This window comes from Rhinolophus ferrumequinum, chromosome X, assembly GCF_004115265.2.
Source record: "Rhinolophus ferrumequinum isolate MPI-CBG mRhiFer1 chromosome X, mRhiFer1_v1.p, whole genome shotgun sequence".
NCBI lineage: Eukaryota > Metazoa > Chordata > Mammalia > Chiroptera > Rhinolophidae > Rhinolophus > Rhinolophus ferrumequinum.
Genome location: NC_046284.1, coordinates 113,170,272 through 113,189,654, shown reverse-complemented (window position 1 = coordinate 113,189,654; position 19,383 = coordinate 113,170,272). Strand labels below are relative to the sequence as shown.

Below are 19,383 nucleotides of genomic sequence, written 5' to 3'. Positions count from 1 at the left end.
TGGTGGGTAACCCGCCGCGCGCTTGGGAGCCTGCGCACTGCGGCTGGTCCTTGGTGTGTGCGTGCGTTGGGCATCAGCTTGCATGGGGCTCGCGCCCTGCGCGTCACGTGGCCGGCTCAACTTCCGGTGCGAAGACCGTTAAAAGCTCCAGCTGTTCTAACGGTTTTAACGGTCGCGGCTCAGGTAGACGCGCCATCGCTAGCCGGTTCCCGCGTCCTCCGGAGGCCGATATAGCAAGATCGCTCGCTAGGAAAGGTTTCATTTGTTCCTCTCCTTGAACTTTATGGTTTTGGATGTGGGCGAGAAGCAGTTGAGGAGCGATTTGGCTTTAACAGCTGGGGAAGTCCGGGGCGGGGGGAACGAGAATTTGCCTTGAGGAAAAAGAAAGAATTTGCTTTTCTGGAAGAACAAGTTGATATTTAAATTTCTGTATCACTGCGGTGGGGTGGTTCAGGGTGGTTCGGGGTGGTTTCCACCGGTTTCCACCGGTTCCCACCGGTTCCCACCGGTTCCCACCGGTTCCCACCGCCTCCCACCGCCTCTCCAGGGATGACAGCGCATGTGACCTTTTGAGATTTGGCCACTTGTTGAGTACTTGGTGCGACTTTTGGGGACGAGTTGATCTTTTTTCATCCTTTCTCTTCCTTGGCTGTGGTGGGTGGGGGTCGAGGAACGACCAAAACTCTCAGACTATATATAATTTTGAGTTTAAATAATTGGTAAACTAGCAAGTTGATTCACTGTAATATCTTTTAATATTGAGACGCTGATTTTGAGGCTTTGATGATAACCTCGTTTGATCAAAGACGAATAGTGCAGCCTCGCTCTTTTACTGTAAATACGTAAATGAGGAGAAAGAAAATAAAGACGTAGGTTGAGCACGGTCGTTTGATTACTTCGTCTGTTGGGGATCGCTTCCCTCCCTCCCCAACCCGGTTCTCCCCGAATTCGGACTGCTCTAGGATTTTAAACTGGTTTAATGTTTCCAAATTGTGATTTTTACAAGCAACTTCTCTGTACGATGTTTTATAAAGAAGGGCATGGGCTCGATTCAGTGCTGGGCGATGGGATACAGTTTGGGCGGCGTTATCCCCCATTTGGCACATTTTGTAGTCCCTGAAGTTTGATACGGACAGTAGAAGGGCTGCTTTTGAGAGTCCGGATAGGAGTTTTAGAAATAGATTGTTCAGTGTATTGACACACCGTATGGTTTTAAAAATTTTTTTTTGCGGTGATCTGGCTGTTGTAATGTGCCCTGTTTTGCTGTGTATTCCTTGCAGTTTGTTTTCGGGTGGAAACGCCGCTGTTTTCATCCCTCACCGTTGTGATAGGTTGATGGCAAATGAATGCCTTGTACCTTGGGAGCAGACTCTTCAAATGACTTGAAAAATGTTTTTGAAATGTCTTAAATGTCTAAAAAATGTCTTAAAAAGTCAGATGGCGTTTTATTCTTATGTTATCAAGAGTTTAGATTTTTAGATACGAATGAGCTTCGTATTAAGTAAACTAATTTTGCAGGATTTTGAATTTAATAGCATATTAATTTTGCATAATCTAGTCATGGTTGTGCTCTAAGAGAATGTTGCAGAAACTTTATTTACCTTGTAGGAAGAAGTGAAAGGCAGATAAAATTTATGCTGTGCCTGCTATCAACTAGATACAATGTTGCGTGCTTAACTGTGTCACTTGGTCTTCACAGCATTGTAAAGTAGATATTATTTAACTTTATGGGTTAAGAAATTGAGGCACAGAGAGTTTAAATACCTGCCTAAAGCAAAATAGCAAATTTTGCAACTTGGCCTTGGATTCAATTATTCAAGCTCGGTTTTTTGCACTATGCCCCAGTACTTCAAATTGACTTACAAGAAATAGTTGCTGTATGTGCAATGTACAGGTGCAAGTGAATGAAAATTACATGATATGACCCTGAGGTTTTGTTTTACATGTGCTCCATGATGAATCGTTCTATTGGGAGGATGTTGTAATAAAATAATAGTAGCCAACATTGGGTGCCCTTGCTATGCCTGCCATTGTTCTCAGCACTTGACATATATTATTAATTCATGTAATCCTTATAACTCTATGAAGTTGCTACTATTATCCCCATTTTACAGATTTTTTTTAAAGGAGAGTGAAGTTAAGTAAGTTGTCCAAAGTCACACAGCTAGTAAATTGAGGAGCTGAGACCCAAATCCAGCTATTCTGGCCCCAAGCCTAAGGTCTTAATGGCATTTAAAGTTGCCTCATACGGTAGAAATGTTGAGAGTCCAGTGGTAGACTCAATGCTTGCTGCTCCTGTGTCTAGCTACAGCCAAGTTTTAGCAACATTGTAATTAACCCAGCAGGGAATTGTCTGATTGTAAGAGTCTAACAGCGATTGGCAAACTTAGTCTATAAAAGGCCAGGTAGTCAATATTTTAGGCTTAGAGCAAGGGGACAAGTGGTAAGAGGTGACCTTAGAGGTAAGGAGGCTCCTGACTGTGTAAGGACCTTACAAGCCTTAATAGAAGTTTGGATTTTGTTTTGTTATTGTTATAGAAGGGATTCCATGTGATTTTAATAATGAAGTAAGGCACGTAGAGTCTGGAGCCAAACTGTACAACCTAACTAGCTATGAGGCCTAGGTAAATGATTTCAACTTTCTTTGCCTCAGATTTCTCTTAAGGGAAATAGGGATAATAATAGAGCCTGCCCTGTGGGGTTGTCAGGAATACTAAAAGAGTTAACATACATCAAGTACTTAGAATATTGCTTGCCAGAGTAAGCAGTAAAATCTCTTAGTAGTATCTGTACCTTGTGGTATATTCCAAATTTTCTATAGTGAAACTATATTTAATGAAAAAAAAAATATATGTATATATAAATCAATAAAATAAAATTGTTAGAAATACAGTGAGTATAAGAAATACTATTAGAGTTGGGAAACTTTAATTCACTATTCTCATTCTGTGAGTTCAAGTAGAGGTACAAGATTGCTCTGCAGGGTTCTTTGTAAGAGCAAAACTTTAGAAGTGACTTGAATATCTGTGAATTGGGACTGATTAAATGAATCATGGCCTGTCTGCATGGTAGGAAACTAAGAAGTTGTTAAAGTGACTGCGGTGTATCTAAAGGTATTGCTTTGGAAAGACTTCTCCCACCATCGATTAATTACTTTTGCCTGTTTTTGAGTTTTAGATCAATTGAATCAGGCACTATATTCTCTTTTGTGTCTGGCTTTTACTCAACGTTACCGCGGTGAGATTTGCCCTCTTGTGTAGCAGTAGTTGGTTTATTCTTATTGCTGTGTAGTCTTACTTTGTACGAAAACACCAAAGTTTAATTGTTCATAGCTTGTATTAGTCTTATAATCAGAAAAAAATACATATCGTTTTAAAAAGTAAAATCTCGTTGAATTATAGCTTAAATTGGAGGTATTTTATAATTTGAAGTTTTCCCACAGTATTAGCCTGCGTTTATCTAACTTGAGAGTTAATTTTCCCTTTATTCAGACTGTTGTGACAGCCCTGGCTCAGGATGGATAAAGGGAATTAGCACTGTCATTAATGCACCCTTTCCAGTACTATGATGTCAGGGTTCAAACCCCTACTACAAGATATAATATGATTGCGTTGCACTGTGTGTCTTTTTCTAGTTGCAGAGTTAAATGACTCAGAACCATAACTTACATAATTCTAGAAGATTTTTTGGCTTATATTTCACATACATTTATTTAGGTTTAATATAAAATTTAACTGCAGAATCAATCATAATCTTAGAGCTGAAATGACTGTAGAGATAATCTCAACCAGTTTACACCTGGCAGATGAGGATGTGGTGTCTTGAGTGGTTTGCCCAGCCTACACCTTGGCGGGGGCCCAAGCTGGAACAGACTCCTGACTCCCGAAGTAAAAAAAGCCTTTCTGAGGTTCCTTTATAGAAGGAAAAGCAGTTAGGAATCCTGTTCTCTTGTTTCCAGCATTGCCTCTGTAACTTTTAAATTGTGAAGCATTCACTTCACAATTTGGAGTTGTGTTTGATCTTTATTCATATTCTTAGGTGTGGGCAATATAGCCCTTCAATTTTTAAAGGTTTATTCTAAATCACAAATGGAAAATTTCTTGTTTTGTCACTCTAAAATTCAACTGGACTCCCAGTTCGATTTGGCATTGTGAGAACATAACCATACTAAGTTTATTAAGGTAGTGTGTAAAGTAACTTTTTATGCGTTGGCTTTTCAGGAATAGAAGTTTTACCTCCTAGGTGACCAAGCAGTTTCACAAATAAACTATCCAGCAAGTTTAAAAATAATAAGGACCAACTCAGAGGAAGTGGAATTGCTCCTGTTGCACAAAGATGTCTAGCTGCTCCAGTGACCCCGATGTGGTTTGTATTTTCAAATTGAAAATCTGCTGTTGTTCTTTTCATTGTGCTATGTTTCTTGTCTAAATTGAATTTAATTTCACACCGTGAAATTCAGAGATCGTAAGTGTACAGTTCATGAGTTTTGACAGTGATCTGTAAAGCTGCTATGTATGTTCAATGTACAAATTTTTTGTGAACAGATACTAACATTTCTTTTGGGTAAATACTCAGGAGTTGAATTGTTAGGTCACAGGGTTCTTTGTAATTTTAACTTTATAAGAATCTGCCAACCAGTTTTTCAAAGTGGTTGTGGCCTTGTACATTTCTGTCACATTCTGCTATATTTCTTGATCCCTGAAATTGAATAAAAGTAGAGATTATTAAACTATATGTAATTTGGCTTAACGGAAAACACATTTCTTTACTTACATAAAGATACGGATATTAATGCCACCTAAGCGGTACAGGCAATTCTCTTAACTTCTATCAGCCCTAACATTTTTCATTTTTGATGGTAAGGTTAACTGCCTACCAAGAGTCATTTTTTTCTGACATGATTATGTAAAAGCACTTGGAAAAGCGTAAGGTACTATATAAGGGTAAGATGGCATATTTTTATAAGTACTAACTGATAGCAATTCCATATTATTTTGGTTATGTCTTTTGCAACAGATACACATAGCTTCTAAATATGTTTATTTTGAAATTATTTCTATAGTTCACAATTAATTCTTAGAATAAAGTTACTAAATGAAATTGAATGGTTATTTACTCTCTATTTATTTATACCCTGTCTCATTCCAAAGAATGTTTTAAGGTGATTTAGAGATTTATGAAGAAATAGGTACTTAAGTGTTTCATATTCTCTCCACAGAGTGGCACTGTTGGATTATTTAAAAATCAAAAGTCACATAACATGGTTCTTTGCGGTTAGATACTTGCTTTAATAATTCTGTTCTGGTGTCAGAGTACTAGAAAACTCGTCTTTCTACCCTGAGGTACAAAAGAGGTTAAACTCTGGAAATGATGTCTTAATTGTAATTGGGTTAAGGAGAAAACAGTTCTGCAATGACATCTTTTCTTGTAGTCATAAGATTTACAATGGGCAAAGGTCCTTTGATATCACAAGTAGGCTTTTAGAGCCTCTTGAAAGTGAACTTGAAGTCCTATCTTTCAGTTCTCTAGTCTTTCCTTTTAATTTGTTAATAACTCTCCCTTAGATAAAAACTCGAATATCTACTTGTGACACTTGTGACGGTGATAACACTGTTCTTTATGCATATGAACCAAATACTGCATGTGTCAATGATGTAAGTAATATTAATTGCCATTTGCCAAATATAGTAACACTTAACCATTTTAAAGAAAAAGATTTAAATTCTTCACATACTATAGAGTGCCTCTAAACCAAGAAAATATTATTCTCTCCCGAATTTGTTTACTTCCTTTCATTACACAATGAGCATTTAACCATTTTACTTCCCTCTTTTCTTTATCTAGTAGGAAATTCAGAGCAGTGCTTACTCATTTTCGGTACAAAACTCTAAACATAGGTCCTTCTGATAGAATAAATGCTTTCCTTACTTTCTCTTTTAATTAGCTTTAATCATTTCCATTCTCATAGTGATGTGAATTTTACTGTTGTTTCATCTCTGCTTTAGACTAAGACTTCTAAAACTCTTTGAAAAGTCGTTGAAAAATAAAAGCAATTTAAGTAAATAAAGTGTTGTTATTTTTCTTTGAATATTCAGTTTGGCTCTTTATTTCTATAAGTATTAATTATTTTACTTTTAAAATCTTAGCAGGCAAGTGTTGTGTCTGAGGCATGCTGCCCCGAAGAGCAACAAAAAACAGTTGAGGATGTCCTGAGTCATTGCGAGGTACAAAAATTCCTTCTCTCAAATATAGTTTTCTAAAATACTAAACTGAAATTCTCTTTATCTCATATAAAGAGGAAGGAAGTATACAATGAATAGAAATTTTGCTGTATTAAATTTTTCATGATTATCACCCCATTGTGATAATTTTTAACAATTTCTAGTTGAATAGCATCTCCAGGTGAAAATTTTACAATAGCAATATGTAGATTTTATAGCTTATTTTTAAAAGTTCTTAACTGATCAAATATAGTTATGTCTCTTTCATCTAGAATGCACAATATTGAATTCATTTTCCCTACAAAATCTTTAAAGGAAATTGACTGATTTGGATGAAATTTAGTATGTGCCTAAATGCATTTCGAGATATCTCAATTGAAACAAAATGGCAGCCTACCACTGTTTTTACAAGAGTGAATCTTACATAGTTTTGAGGGAGTCTTATAAAAATTAGCATGTTGGTAGAGATTGATAGCAGTATGTAATTATCAAAGATTTAGTGAGCTGCATACCGTAGAGGTAATGAAAGTTTATTTTTTAAAAAGTGTTTCTGAACGTATCAAGTGTGTTGAGTAAAATGAGCTAACATACTTGGAAAAGTAGAATATTTATGCGAGTCTTTATCATTGTTATCACTGAGAGCAGAAGTGGAATGCTTAAAGGGAAGATACCAAATCTTCTGGGGAAGGATGTACAGAGGGTGGGCCGTAGATGGAGAGGGACGAAGTTCTGATTTTGAACAGGGCTATCCTTGGCCTGCCTTACATATGAGGTGTGACAGTTAAGTTCGTGAACTTGCCACCGTGCGCTTAAATTGGCAGCACTGTACAAACAGCTCGGTAAGGTTTCATAACCTTGGTATATCAGTGTCTCACAGCTGTGCTTGTGTCGACGTGTGGTGGTGTCTTGCTGAGTGGCATTCATTATTGTTGTTGCGTGTTTTTGTGTGCCATTGCAAGAATGAGCTTGAATTAGAGTAACAAACATTAAATTTCTTGTACTTGAAATTTATATAATGCTGTTAACTAATGTTACCTCAATAAATTTAATAAAATTTAAAAATTTTTACCAACTTAAAAAAAAAGGAAAAAACAAAAGAGCCATTTTTTAGAAGCCAAACTGCCTTAAGTTGATATAACTATCAATGATAATTTGATTTCTTTTATTTCTACTCATTATGGCCTGGATACATGTGTACAGATTATGAGTGTGAGGAAGAAAAATAATAGATGTGTTGAATTTTTTTCCCTTCTAAAATAAGTAAACCAATACATTATCTAAATGTTTCAAAATGTTCTTTAAAAAAATTTCTTGTTAAACTTGGCAAGAGAGGAAGTGAAATCAGGGACATGTTAGTCCAAGTTTATGGTGATAATGCCATGAAGAAAAAGGCAGTGTACAAATGAATTAAACATTTTTCTGAGAGGAGAGAACGTGTCACTGATGAAGAAGGTCAGGGCGGCCAATAACGAGCAGAACTGACAAAAACATTGCAGAAATTCGTCGAATTGTGCATCAGAATTGTCAGCTGACTGTGAGAAGCAAGTAAACATAGCAGACCAAGTAAACATTGATAGAGAAATAGGAAAATCTTAACTGAAAGTCTTGGCATGAGAAACGTGTGTGCAAAAATGGTCCCAAAGGAGCTCACCGTGAACAAAAGGAAAGGAGAGTCGAAGTTTACAAAAACTTTTTAGAGAGGCAAGACAGTGTTATCACTGGTGATAACATTGGGCCGTTTTATCACAGGTGATGAAACATGGGTGTACCAATACGAACCTGAAACAAAGTGCCAAAGTGCACAAGGGAAGTCAGCCAATTCTCCACGACCAAAAAAGTTCTGTCAGTCCAAATGAGTCAAAACGATGTTGCTAACCTTTTTTGATATCAGAGGGATTATTCATTATGAATTTGTACCAGCTGGACAAACAGTTAACCAAGTTTTACTATTTGAAAGTGCTGAAAAGGCTGCATGAACTTTTTGCCAACAATTCATGGCTCTTGCCTCACGACAGTGCACCAGCTCACACGGCACTGTCTGTGAGGGAGATTTTAGCCAGTAAATAAATAATTATTGGAACACCCTCCCTACTCACCTGACCTGGCCCCCAATGACTTCTTTCTTGACCTGAAGATAAAGGAAATATTGAAAGGAAGATATTTTGATGACATTCAGGACATCAAGAGTAATACAACAACAGCTCTGATGGCCATTCCAGAAAAAGAGCTCCAAAATTGCTTTGAAGGGTGGACTAGGCACTGGAGTAGGTACATAGCTTCCCAAAGGGAGTCCTTTGAAGGTGATTGTAGTGACATTCAGCAGTGAGGTATGTAGCACTTTTTCTAGGATGAGTTCACAAATTTAATTGTTCAACCTCATATAGCACCCATTTAGTCCTCAGAACTCTGAGATTTTTATCTTGGTTCTGTACATGAAGAAATTGAAGCACAGAGAAGTAAAGTTACTTGACCAAGGTCAGAGAGTCAGTAAGTGGCAGAACTGTAGTATTTAAGCCCAAGTGTGTTCCCCTAGAGCCTGCGCTATTTACCTCAGCGCTGTAGCCCAGTGGGTCTCATTCTTGATGGTACATCAGAATCACCTGGAGGGCTTGTAAAAATGAAGCTCGCTGCCTCCACTCTCGGAGTTCCCAATTCATTAAGTCTGGGGTGGGAGATTTGGCAATTCCAACAAGCTAGTAGGTCATGTTGAAGCTGCTGGTCCATGGCCCACACTTTGAGAACCACTGCTCCAGGCTTCTGGTCACTTTCTCTGTTGAAATTGTCCCTTTACTTGTCTCTCTCTCCAGCTAAAATGGGAGTTTGTTAGGATAGGCTCTGTTTGGGGTTTTTTTCCCCTCGATGTCCACATTTGCAGCATCTAGCAAAGTAGCTCTGACAGGATAGCCCCTCCATAAATGTTTATTGGAATGAAGGAACGAGAAAATGTTTCTGGCCTCTTATTTAAGTAGTTTTTGTTCAGGAGAAATTTCTGGGTATTTCAAGAATTCTCAGGTTTTATCAGTCACATACCTGATTAGCATATAGGGGATGTGTACTCAAAGGTTTATGAAGTTAATTGTTGATTACATGATGTTAAAATACTTTGAAGCCAGCAGTCACATCTGTTACATTGGGCGCACTGTTCTTTCAGTGGAACACTCATTGCCCATTCGTTCATGCCGGCATCATGTGCAAAAAGCCTCTTTGGCCTTTTAGCAAATTTGAAAATTTCTTAAGTAGTACCTTTCTTGATGTAAAATGACTCCATCTGTAATGATGAGCCAGGAAAAGAAAGAGAAGCACACGCTAGAATGGGACTAATTAATTTATTTAGCAATATCTAATCAATTTATTTAGCAATATGTAATAGCAAAAGACAAAGGCAATTAATAGAATGTGCTAATGACAGAAAGTAAAGGCAGTTAAGACTAAACTATATTGATAACAATGTCATGTCAAAAGAGTATACATATATACGAGTTTAAGAGCTCACAACATACGTTTACTATTGATTAAAAAAGCACTTGGCTAAATAACAAACAACAATAAGGAATATCTAAAAGCCGTAATAAATTTTATAGGATAGCAACTATTACAGTAGATGCTAAAAGCTCACCAAACTGTGGGGAAACAACAGTGGAAAGGTCAGGAATCAAAACCTTGCCAGGTCCACGGCTGGAAAATTGAGGTGTCTACTGATGGTGCAAGCCACATACAAGTTTCCAAAATACTAACACGTTCTCAAGAATGCTGCTGCCGTTGCTGTTGCCATTGCTGTTGCTGTTGCTGGGAAGTTAGGGTGTCTCCTGGCACTGCAAGCTGCATACAAGTTTCTAAAATGCTGACAAGTTCTTAAGAAGGCTTACCGTGGGGAACAGCACCGGAGAGGTCGGGAACCAGCCAAACCTCACCAGATCCACAGCTGGAAGTCAGGGAGTCCCCTGGTGTTGTAAGCTGCATGTTGTATACGAGTTTCCAAAATGTTAGAATGATGAAGAATTATCAATCACAAATGACGTAATTACACTGCCAACTGAGGTCTGTCATATTTTTTCAATGTACCTTAGAGCCAAGCTCCTTGTTCCTGCCTCCCCCTCAGGGAATGGCCAGTTCCAGGAGGGTTTGGCAGTTACTGTGATAAAAATATTGCTTATCTGGCAGAAGGGCCAGTTTATTTGGACAAACAATAAATACCTACTGTTCTCACCTAGGACCATCAGCCCAAAGCCTTCCAAAGCCTGGCAACGTGCCTGTCATGTCATTCTGATATAACTTACTTTTCTACCTCATTTACTAATACAGGCAAAACAGACAGAAAACAACATCATCTCATATCTCCCCTGTCGGGAATGAGACAAGGGAGAATTTTCTCTTTAAGCTAACCAATACCTCACGTGCATTCTCTCATGTGACGGAACAAAAGAGCAAAACACTAATTAAAAGCTAACCAGCACCTCATATGCAGTCTCTCATGTGAGGGAACAAAAAACTAACCAGTACCTCACATGCAGTCTCTAATGTGAGGGAACCCCCACATGCAGTCTCTCCTGTGGGGGAACAAAAAGCTAACAGACAGAAGATAACATCAGCCACTGAAGGCTAAGCTAACCAGCACCTCACATGGCAGTCTTTCATGTGAGGGAACTAAAAGCTGACTAAAAGCTAACGATCACCTCACATGCAGTCTCTCATGTGAGGGAACATAAAGCTGACAGACAAAAGATAACATCAGCCAATGAAGGCAAATTTTCCTAACATCTTTCCCACACCATCATAAATGTGATGGGTTTTAGGAATTGTGGTACATTATTTTTCCAGAATTAAAGCTTCTTAAAATGCCTGAATGACATGAAATAGTTGTATAGGAGTCTGGGGCTCCTTGTGTCAGCAGCTGGGCACTATGTCACCAACAACCAGGTATCAAGTGAGAAGGAATTTCTGAGAGCTTGAGAAGTTTTCTTTGTTCCTAGCAGGTAAAATTTGGCTTATTAGTATTTTCTTGTATGTTACTGTTCTTTTGAAATAGAAACTGCTAATTTCTATTATAGGTCATCTACGATGCTATTAAAAACCTGGATAAGAAGTTTGATGTCATTACTGGAAAGGTTTCAAAAATTTACCGTATGCGTGTGAAAACATTGTCGCAAAATCGTGTAAGTGTTATAAAAATATTTTCACAGCTATAATAAGCCTCTGGTTTCTGAAGATGCCTGTCAGTTAGAAGTGAGAGAGAACTGATAACTCTGGGATTGCAAGGCTGATGATGTATATTTACAGTAGCAGCAGAAGGGAAACTAAACCTCTTTGGGAAGAAGGGTGAAGTTTAAGTTTGACAAATGTCTCAACAATGGTTATTATTTATGTTTGTAACCACAATGTATAAAGTATAAAATGCAATTAAAATGTAGGGTTGAAGAGGAATAAAAATCATATAATCAAAATAGAGCATTAATCTTTAATTATAGAAAGCAATGTTGCATGGAAAATAAGTATTAATGTATTTACTGTTCCTTTTTTGCTCACTCACAGTTGGTTTATTATGCTGGGTTTGTGTCATTTCAGAAGCTGCTTGGATATGCATACAAAAGTTATCACCTGCTTTCTAAAAAGATCAAATTGCAGAAATCAAAGAAGAGGGCGTTGTCTCCTTCTTCATACACTTGCCATGAAAGTTATAGTCCAACTGTACCGGTAGAAAGGGGAGAAAATGATTACCAGAGCCATGCTTACCATTCATACAATTCCCCGGATCCGAAAGCGGAAGCAATCTACGACAATCAGGATATAGGCCTCAGCCCTACTCCATCAAACCACTCCTCCATCTTCCAACATACCTATCAGCCATATTACACTCCCGATAATCCACCTGAGGGCTACCCTGCTGGTCCCGGCTTTCCCGACACAGGGCCTCAAGGCACCAATAGTATCTTCTCATCTGTCCAAACTTCCACAGCAGTATCTACAGCCATAATGGCCCAAGGCAGAGCCAGTGCAATTAACAACGCTGAGATGATAACTTACCCACCTTTGCTGGAAAATAATACCCTCAGCTGTACTACCTCATCTTTCTGCATCCCGGCTGGCTTCAGTGAGTGTGAAACAACACATACAACAAATAGCACTATTTAACCTATATTGCTCAGTGTCCTTGGTGCAAGCTAGTCAAAGCTGTTTGTTTCCTATTTTGAGGGCTGGTTTGAGTGATATTTATAATGATGACTAACATTTATTGTTAGTGTTTATTATGTGCCAGACCCTGTGCTAACCAACTAATATGCCTCTTCTCTACTAATACGCATAATGATCTCTCTGTGAGTTTTTAACCTTTGTTTTTCTTTGCCCTTTCCCTGGGTAAATACTCAAAATATCCCTAAAGTAGCCAGAGCCCAGATAATAGGAAAGAAAAGGTATATACATCTGTGTCTAATTTAAGTGCAAAAAAGATGAAAATTGTGTGGACGGTCCTTGGTTAGAGACACAAATCTTCCTAGCGAATTATAAAACTCACTTCTGTTATCACACACTAACTTAAGGGAGTCGAGTGCTCTGGTTGAGTAAATGAGGACTTATCCAGACACAGCAGTTTTAGCACAACTTAGTGAACAGCACAGCTAAAACTTCTCGAGGTCTGAGCACTTAAATTGTTTCATGTCTCAGCTATTTCTTTTTTCAACATATAAACCTTCAACCAATGTATCTATTATATGCAATTAAACTTGAAAGAGGTATTGAATATAATGTTAAAGTTACTTCTGACCTAGCTAAGCAGAAGATCTTGTTTTCATCAAAAGTCAGATAAACATGTAAGCCTTGAGAGACAGGAATTTAAAGAGTAAGGTAATGCTGAAAATGTCCACATTGAATACATGGGAGCGATTCGGTAAAAGAATAATTTGGTTCTCAAAATAATGGAGTTACTGAAATTCATTGATTAAAGTGAAGAAATGTAAGCAGTTGTTAAACTAAATTTGGGACATCTCCATTGTATTTGGCTACTAAAATAAATGTAATCTAGACACAGCAAGAGGAAAGAGAAATTCATTGAAATATTTAAAAAAGAGAGTAATAGGTTAGCTTAGATTGACCTAACTTAACCCAAGTAACAGATCTTTTACTGTATTTGCCTGTAGCCAAAGAGACCTCGGATTGCTCAGTCTGTTTTATGATCTTTGAAGCTTTAAGATAACTTCTGAGGATTCTTTTGTTGTTCAGGGGAGATCAGATGGGATGCTCGTGGGTAGCCATCCTCACGTCATCTTTATCTAGGCTTTCACTGGATTTTACACGTGGAGTCCTGGGTCCTTGCCGGGATATTTAACAGATGGTTCCAGGAATGAAACCATTACTCTGTACTTAACATTTCTTCTTTCAGGATAATGATCAGGTCAAGTTTAATTTGTCTTTTCCTCCCCCCCGCCCCCCCCCACCACCTTGAACCTGCAACTTCACTAGTTGGAACTGACCAGCCTATACTAAAACAAAGCTGCACTAGTGATCCTTCAGCCTGGTCCATAGACGAAGTGATCCTGTTTCTGCAATATACGGATCCTCATATGCTCACCTACCTCGCTGACCTCTTCAGGCAACATGTAATGTATCTTTTGATCTGGTTTCCTGCCGTAATGCCTTTGAATGACCTCTGTGCAGCCCCTTCACTTGGATGCTGATGAGTGTGGAGGGTGTGTGGGGGGGACCCTGTTGACTGATTTTTTTCCATATGTGAGAAAGGTTACTTTGCCCAGGTTAGATCCTTAAGTGGTAGAGGCTGGACCTATGCTTTAAATGAGTCCCCGAGTACCTGAAATACTACAAGTCTTCAAATTCTCAAGAGAAGATAATTCAGCATGGTCATTATTAGGTGTCTTCTCCTTTGTAAGAACAGCTACAAGGATCCTCCTCCCCACCTGCTCCCTGCTCTGCCCTAGGACCTTCAGTAGGGGGTGGACCACAGGCTGTGACAGGGTGTCCTGCTTCAGCAACTGATTCCATTTGGCTCAGTTCTGTCAACCCTTTGTGATTATTGACAATTTGGGATGCCGATACCCTCACGCTATTTACAAAGTGACGTCATGGACTAAGTTTTTATGAATTCTAATTTCTTTGACTTCTAGTTTTACTTAGCAGAAAAAGTATAGAAGGTGCCTGACAAAGGCAGTACTACACAGGATTTCAGGTCTTTTCAGATGGTGATATAGGATTCTGTAGTTTTATTTTTAAACTGTATCTCATGAGAATCAAATAATATGGTTCAGTAGCATCGGTTGGTCAGTTAATGTAATAAAGAATTTAAGGAGGATGCCTTGTATCTATCAAGTCATATTTTTATAGTTTTTCCTAACAAATAAAATTAGTGGTGACATATCTGATACACCCTTTACAATATTGTAAGAAAATCATTAATTAGTTTTAGCATCTAATTAGCTTCAGACAACTAACTTTCAACATCAAGACAATACTGCATAGCTCATTTACAGTTTGCATTGATGCTGACATACTCACATTCCCAGCCTTTCTAAGAAAGTTAACCATCTGAAATTCATTTCCACCATTTACAGTTTTTACTGTTTTTGTCATAGCTACCGTGTTTCCCTGAAAATAAGACCTAGCCAGACCATCAGCTCTAATGCGTCTTTTTGAGCAAAAATTAATATAAGACCCGGTCTTATATTGCATTATATTATATTATATAAGACCGGGTCTTATTTTAATTTTTGCTCCAAAAGACGCATTAGAGCTGGTTATCCAGCTAGATCTCATTTTCAGGGAAACAAGGTATGCAATATTTTATTCAACATAGTATTTAAAATTAGGTAGACACTTAGGACACGTTTAAGATATTAGGTTATATTTCCTTTTCCTTAAAATTTGAAGTAAATTTACAAATGATCAAATGGTGTTTCACTGTACAAATTGTATCTTTAATAGTTTTCATCAAGCAGATGCATATTCAGAGAGTATACATCTGGAATAAACTGCCCTTTAATTGGTCTTACCTGTTCTTATATATAAAGAAATGACCATTCTGATAAAATACGAAAGCATTATTAATTCTTGTAATTTCCTTCTCTCTGTAGGACATTGATGGGAAAGCTCTGCTACTACTCAATAGTGACATGATGATGAAGTACTGGGGGCTTAAGCTAGGAACAGCTGTGAAATTGTGCCACTACATCGAAAAGCTTAAAGGAGGAAAATACTTTAACTATTGAAAAAAAATTGTGTAGATTTAGATTGGACTTAATTCTAGGAAGACCAATGCCATCTTGGTGTAAAATAATTTTTCTTCCCTTAGAAGTTTTTGTTGTGTAGAAGGTTCCTCCAAAAAATACGTTATATCCAGAATTGCAGAAGTCCAGTCCAGTCCAGTCTACTTCTTTAGAAACCATGTAAAATGTTAATATTAGCATATTCACATTAGACGTTTGTTATCTGTATCTTGTTATTTTATCATACAGTTGACAAGTATACTTCATGTAGGAAACAGAAAAACACCTTTGATTTCAGTTAACGTTTATATAAAAAACCAAAACAGCTAAATTCAAGGGGGAAAGTATCAGGGATTGACAAGTTGTCTAATGAATAATCCATGAGAAGCTTTCCTTAGAAGAGAATTTCAAGATGCAACTGCAGATGCTGTCTCATTTTCAGATAAGTGTTTATCTGTTACTACATTGTTCTACCAGTTTTCAGAAAGGGAATAGCCATATAAATTATTTTCTTTTTGTTATTATTTCTCTGTATGTTGTATTTGTAACTATCTAAAGAAAGAAGCTTACAGACTTAAAGTGTTCTTACCAGTGTTTTGATAAGTTATAGATAGAATGGTCATTTTATGCAATAGATACACTACACGGGTTGAATGGGTGTGGAGTCTGATTATATTCTTTTCCATTAAATATCTATTATTCTAAATCTTTTACTATTTTGCCTAAGCTCGGATGTTTAACTAGCTCACATCTATTTGTGAAGATACCTATGTCCAAGTTTTTAAAAAAATACGTATTCTATTGTCTGTGTGTATTCCTCATATGGATACACAAGTGTTTATCTGTTACTACATTGTTCTACCAGTTTTCAGAAAGGGAATAGCCATATAAATTATTTTCTTTTTGTTATTATTTCTCTGTATGTTGTATTTGTAACTATCTAAAGAAAGAAGATTACAGACTTAAAGTGTTCTTACCAGTGTTTTGATAAGTTATAGATAGAATGGTCATTTTATGCAATAGATACACTACACGGGTTGAATGGGTGTGGAGTCTGATTATATTCTTTTCCATTAAATATCTATTATTCTAAATCTTTTAATATTTTGCCTAAGCTCGGATGTTTAACTAGCTCACATCTATTTGTGAAGATACCTATGTCCAAATTTTAAAAAACATATGTATTCTATTGTCTGTGTGTATTCCTCACATGGATACTGTTTCATGTTTTATTCTATATCTGAAGCATACACACAAGTAAATCTTTTCTTTTTGAATTTAAAATGGCACTTTGCACTTCTACAGAGGTAAAGATTAAGTCTATATATAGTGAGATGTTTTTATTCTGTAAAAAATATGCACATCACTAAGTACCTTTTGGCTCACTCTTCAGGGTTTCCACACAGGGAAGTTCTCTGTCTTGTGCAATGTTTCTAGTTAATTTGCTTTCTGAGCCATTTATCGTACTAAATTTTGAAAGGTGCATTCTGATTTGTTTGGGACTTTATTTTAAATAATAGAACTTTCAAGCAAAACATGCTCACTCTTATTTTATTTTTTTGTTATATAAAATTTGTTTTAATACTTATAAGTTATGAGAACTGGTGCTAAGTGTATTAGCCGTTTGTTCTAAATGCCAATAAAATGTTCACCAGGGGCCAGAATATACATTTTCTTTTTAAAAAACCAAGTGTCCTTTATAAACAGATACAACTGTTTACTGAGCATATATGATTTATAGAGTGGTTTTACCTGTGCTATTGCTTTTGTGTTATAAGGCAAGGTTTTAATTTACACTTTTTTATTTATTTATACTTTTAATCTTCTCTCAAATTGTTTGTGTGAAGATGCTGTGCCCGGTTGAACAGTCCTCAGGTGTTTGTATAAATACTATGTTTTACAGTTGTCAGATTTTAAAATATAATAAAGTTAAATAACTGCAACAATTGGTGTCAAAGGTGCAGGTTTCATTTTGTTTGCTTTCACTACGTTATTGATAAAGAAACACTCTAAAAAGTTCGTGGTTTTATATGTCCAGATACTTGAATTTTAACACTTCATTCTATTGGTAAACAGATTCCTAGGAGCAAAGGGCTGATCTCTTGCAGGGGCCTTAAACGAGACCTCAGGGGAACAGTAAGTAGTTAAATCAGTGAGCTTTCTCTGTGCTCAAAACCTTTGTTACTGGCAGTGTTACTGAGGAAGCGAGTATGCTAGAAAATGCAGTGCCCCCCAGATACCGTCCACCTGAGTTCATGCATCTGACTGGCAATTGTGGCTACTTTTACTCCTGGGGGCCGGAAGTCAAAGCGTCTTGTCTTCAGCTCTCCCAGCTCACTTGGTGGAAAGGGTTAGAGGCTCAGGGTTGTGCTTGAGTCGCCTTCAGGCCAGCTCTCCCAGCTCACTTGGTGGAAAGGGTTAGAGGCTCAGGGTTGTGCTTGAGTCGCCTTCAGGCCCCGACCCCTCATCCCATCCGCCCAGCAGCTGCTGCTCGGTGCCTGGGAACACAGAAACTTCCTGCTATTGCTTCTCAGCAGTGTGTCCTGTAGCTCCTGGAGGCGACGGGGCCCTAACAGGCTCCAGGGGTGATTCTCAGGTGACTGGGGTGTGGTGTCCATTTGCTGTCCACGCTTGGGTCATTCAGAACCACTTGTTTGTTCATTGTCCAGTTGGCCAATCTGGAGTCCAGAGAATAAATAGCATGTTAGCCTCCTGTGAACTTTCCTCTAGTTTTGCCTCTCAGTCCATCCTTAGACACTCTGTAGCCAACAGAATTGCAACTCGGGCACACCGAGTATTTGCTTTCTTTAGTCTGCATGATTTCTGATCATGGAAATATCTTGTAGTACATGTTCCAGAGAAGGATTTCCCAGACTTAAATCCGGGCCCCCTCTGTAAGCATGAAAAGGCCGTGCATGCCCTTTTGTAATATTAGAAATGGAAAATTACACATCATGACTAGGAACAATGTAATTGGGGGGAAAGCACTGCTTTTTCAAGCTACAGGAGGGACTGTACTCAGTGGGCTGAGGAAGTGAAGTACAGTTCTGTTTCTGGGGCAGTTTCCACAGTGTGATGCTGGGCCTGCTTGTATGTCTAAGTCCTGTGAGGCCCACCTTCGAAATGCATGGCAGACACTTTGCCCTTCCTTCCCTCCCGACGTTCCCTCTTGTCCAGCAGCTTGATGACACTGAGCCGTGAAAGCACCTCTCCCCAGTGAGCGCACACTCAGCTCGAGCTTGTCCACACTGCCTGCCATACTAGAGGCAACTTGAAGGTAAAATCTTGTGCCCACCCCTTTGTTGGCCCTGCATCCTGCTTTGGGCCATGGGATGTAAGTGGTCCTGAACAACATCAGGTCCCAGCAGGAGCTTTACAATGGCTTCTTGATCATCTCTCTTAATTCATTCCCCCTCTGCTCTGAGCACAGAGTGTGCCATAGAGGCTTCTCCTTCAGACTGGATTCTCGAGCCAGAAGGCAGTTGGGGCTGGGCCAAGCCATCCTTTCACTTCCTACAGCGTTCATGAGCAGGACGTCGAAGTGTATGGTTGTAACTTAACTGGGTTTGGGGGATAGTACCACAATTCAAAAATATGGTGAAATGTACCTGATGTACTTCCTGACATCGTGTACATTTATCTGTACATTAGATGTACAGATAAATGTGACTTTGGTCACTTCAGCTCTCAGAGTTGGGGGTTACCCCTTCCCCTAGGGGTCTGAGAATTCAGGGAGATGCGGCCACGAAGCAGCTTCACATGGCAGGTGCTGAAAGTATCTGCTCCTTTATTCCTGCCTTGCCCTCCCCTCAGCCCTGCTGCTCCCTTTTCTACATCCTGTTCACAGCTCGCCCCCATTATACTGGAGCCCAGGAAAGCAGCTGTGTGGCCTTGATACTAAAGAAGACTTTCATTTTCTTTTTGAAATAAATTTCAACTTGGTTCTGGAGTCACTA

General features: G+C 38.3%; 1 protein-coding gene across 6 annotated transcripts; it reads left to right on the top strand.

Annotated features, from left to right (window-relative positions):
* The first annotated feature begins 80 nt into the window (after positions 1–80).
* Positions 81–17,362, top strand: SCML1 (Scm polycomb group protein like 1). Of its 6 annotated transcripts, none has more exons than XM_033109459.1 (8): positions 81–183; positions 4,221–4,365; positions 5,565–5,654; positions 6,147–6,224; positions 11,270–11,374; positions 11,784–12,309; positions 13,674–13,810; positions 15,296–17,362. In XM_033109459.1, exons 2-8 carry the CDS (start codon positions 4,336–4,338, stop codon positions 15,428–15,430), a joined length of 1,101 nt encoding a protein of 366 aa, XP_032965350.1. In that variant the 5' UTR covers positions 81–183; positions 4,221–4,335; the 3' UTR covers positions 15,431–17,362. The 6 variants fall into 6 exon arrangements, with proteins under 6 accessions (XP_032965350.1, XP_032965346.1, XP_032965340.1 ...); XM_033109455.1 differs by having other exon boundaries at positions 113–250; XM_033109449.1 differs by having other exon boundaries at positions 113–255.
* Positions 17,363–19,383: the final 2,021 nt, after the last annotated feature.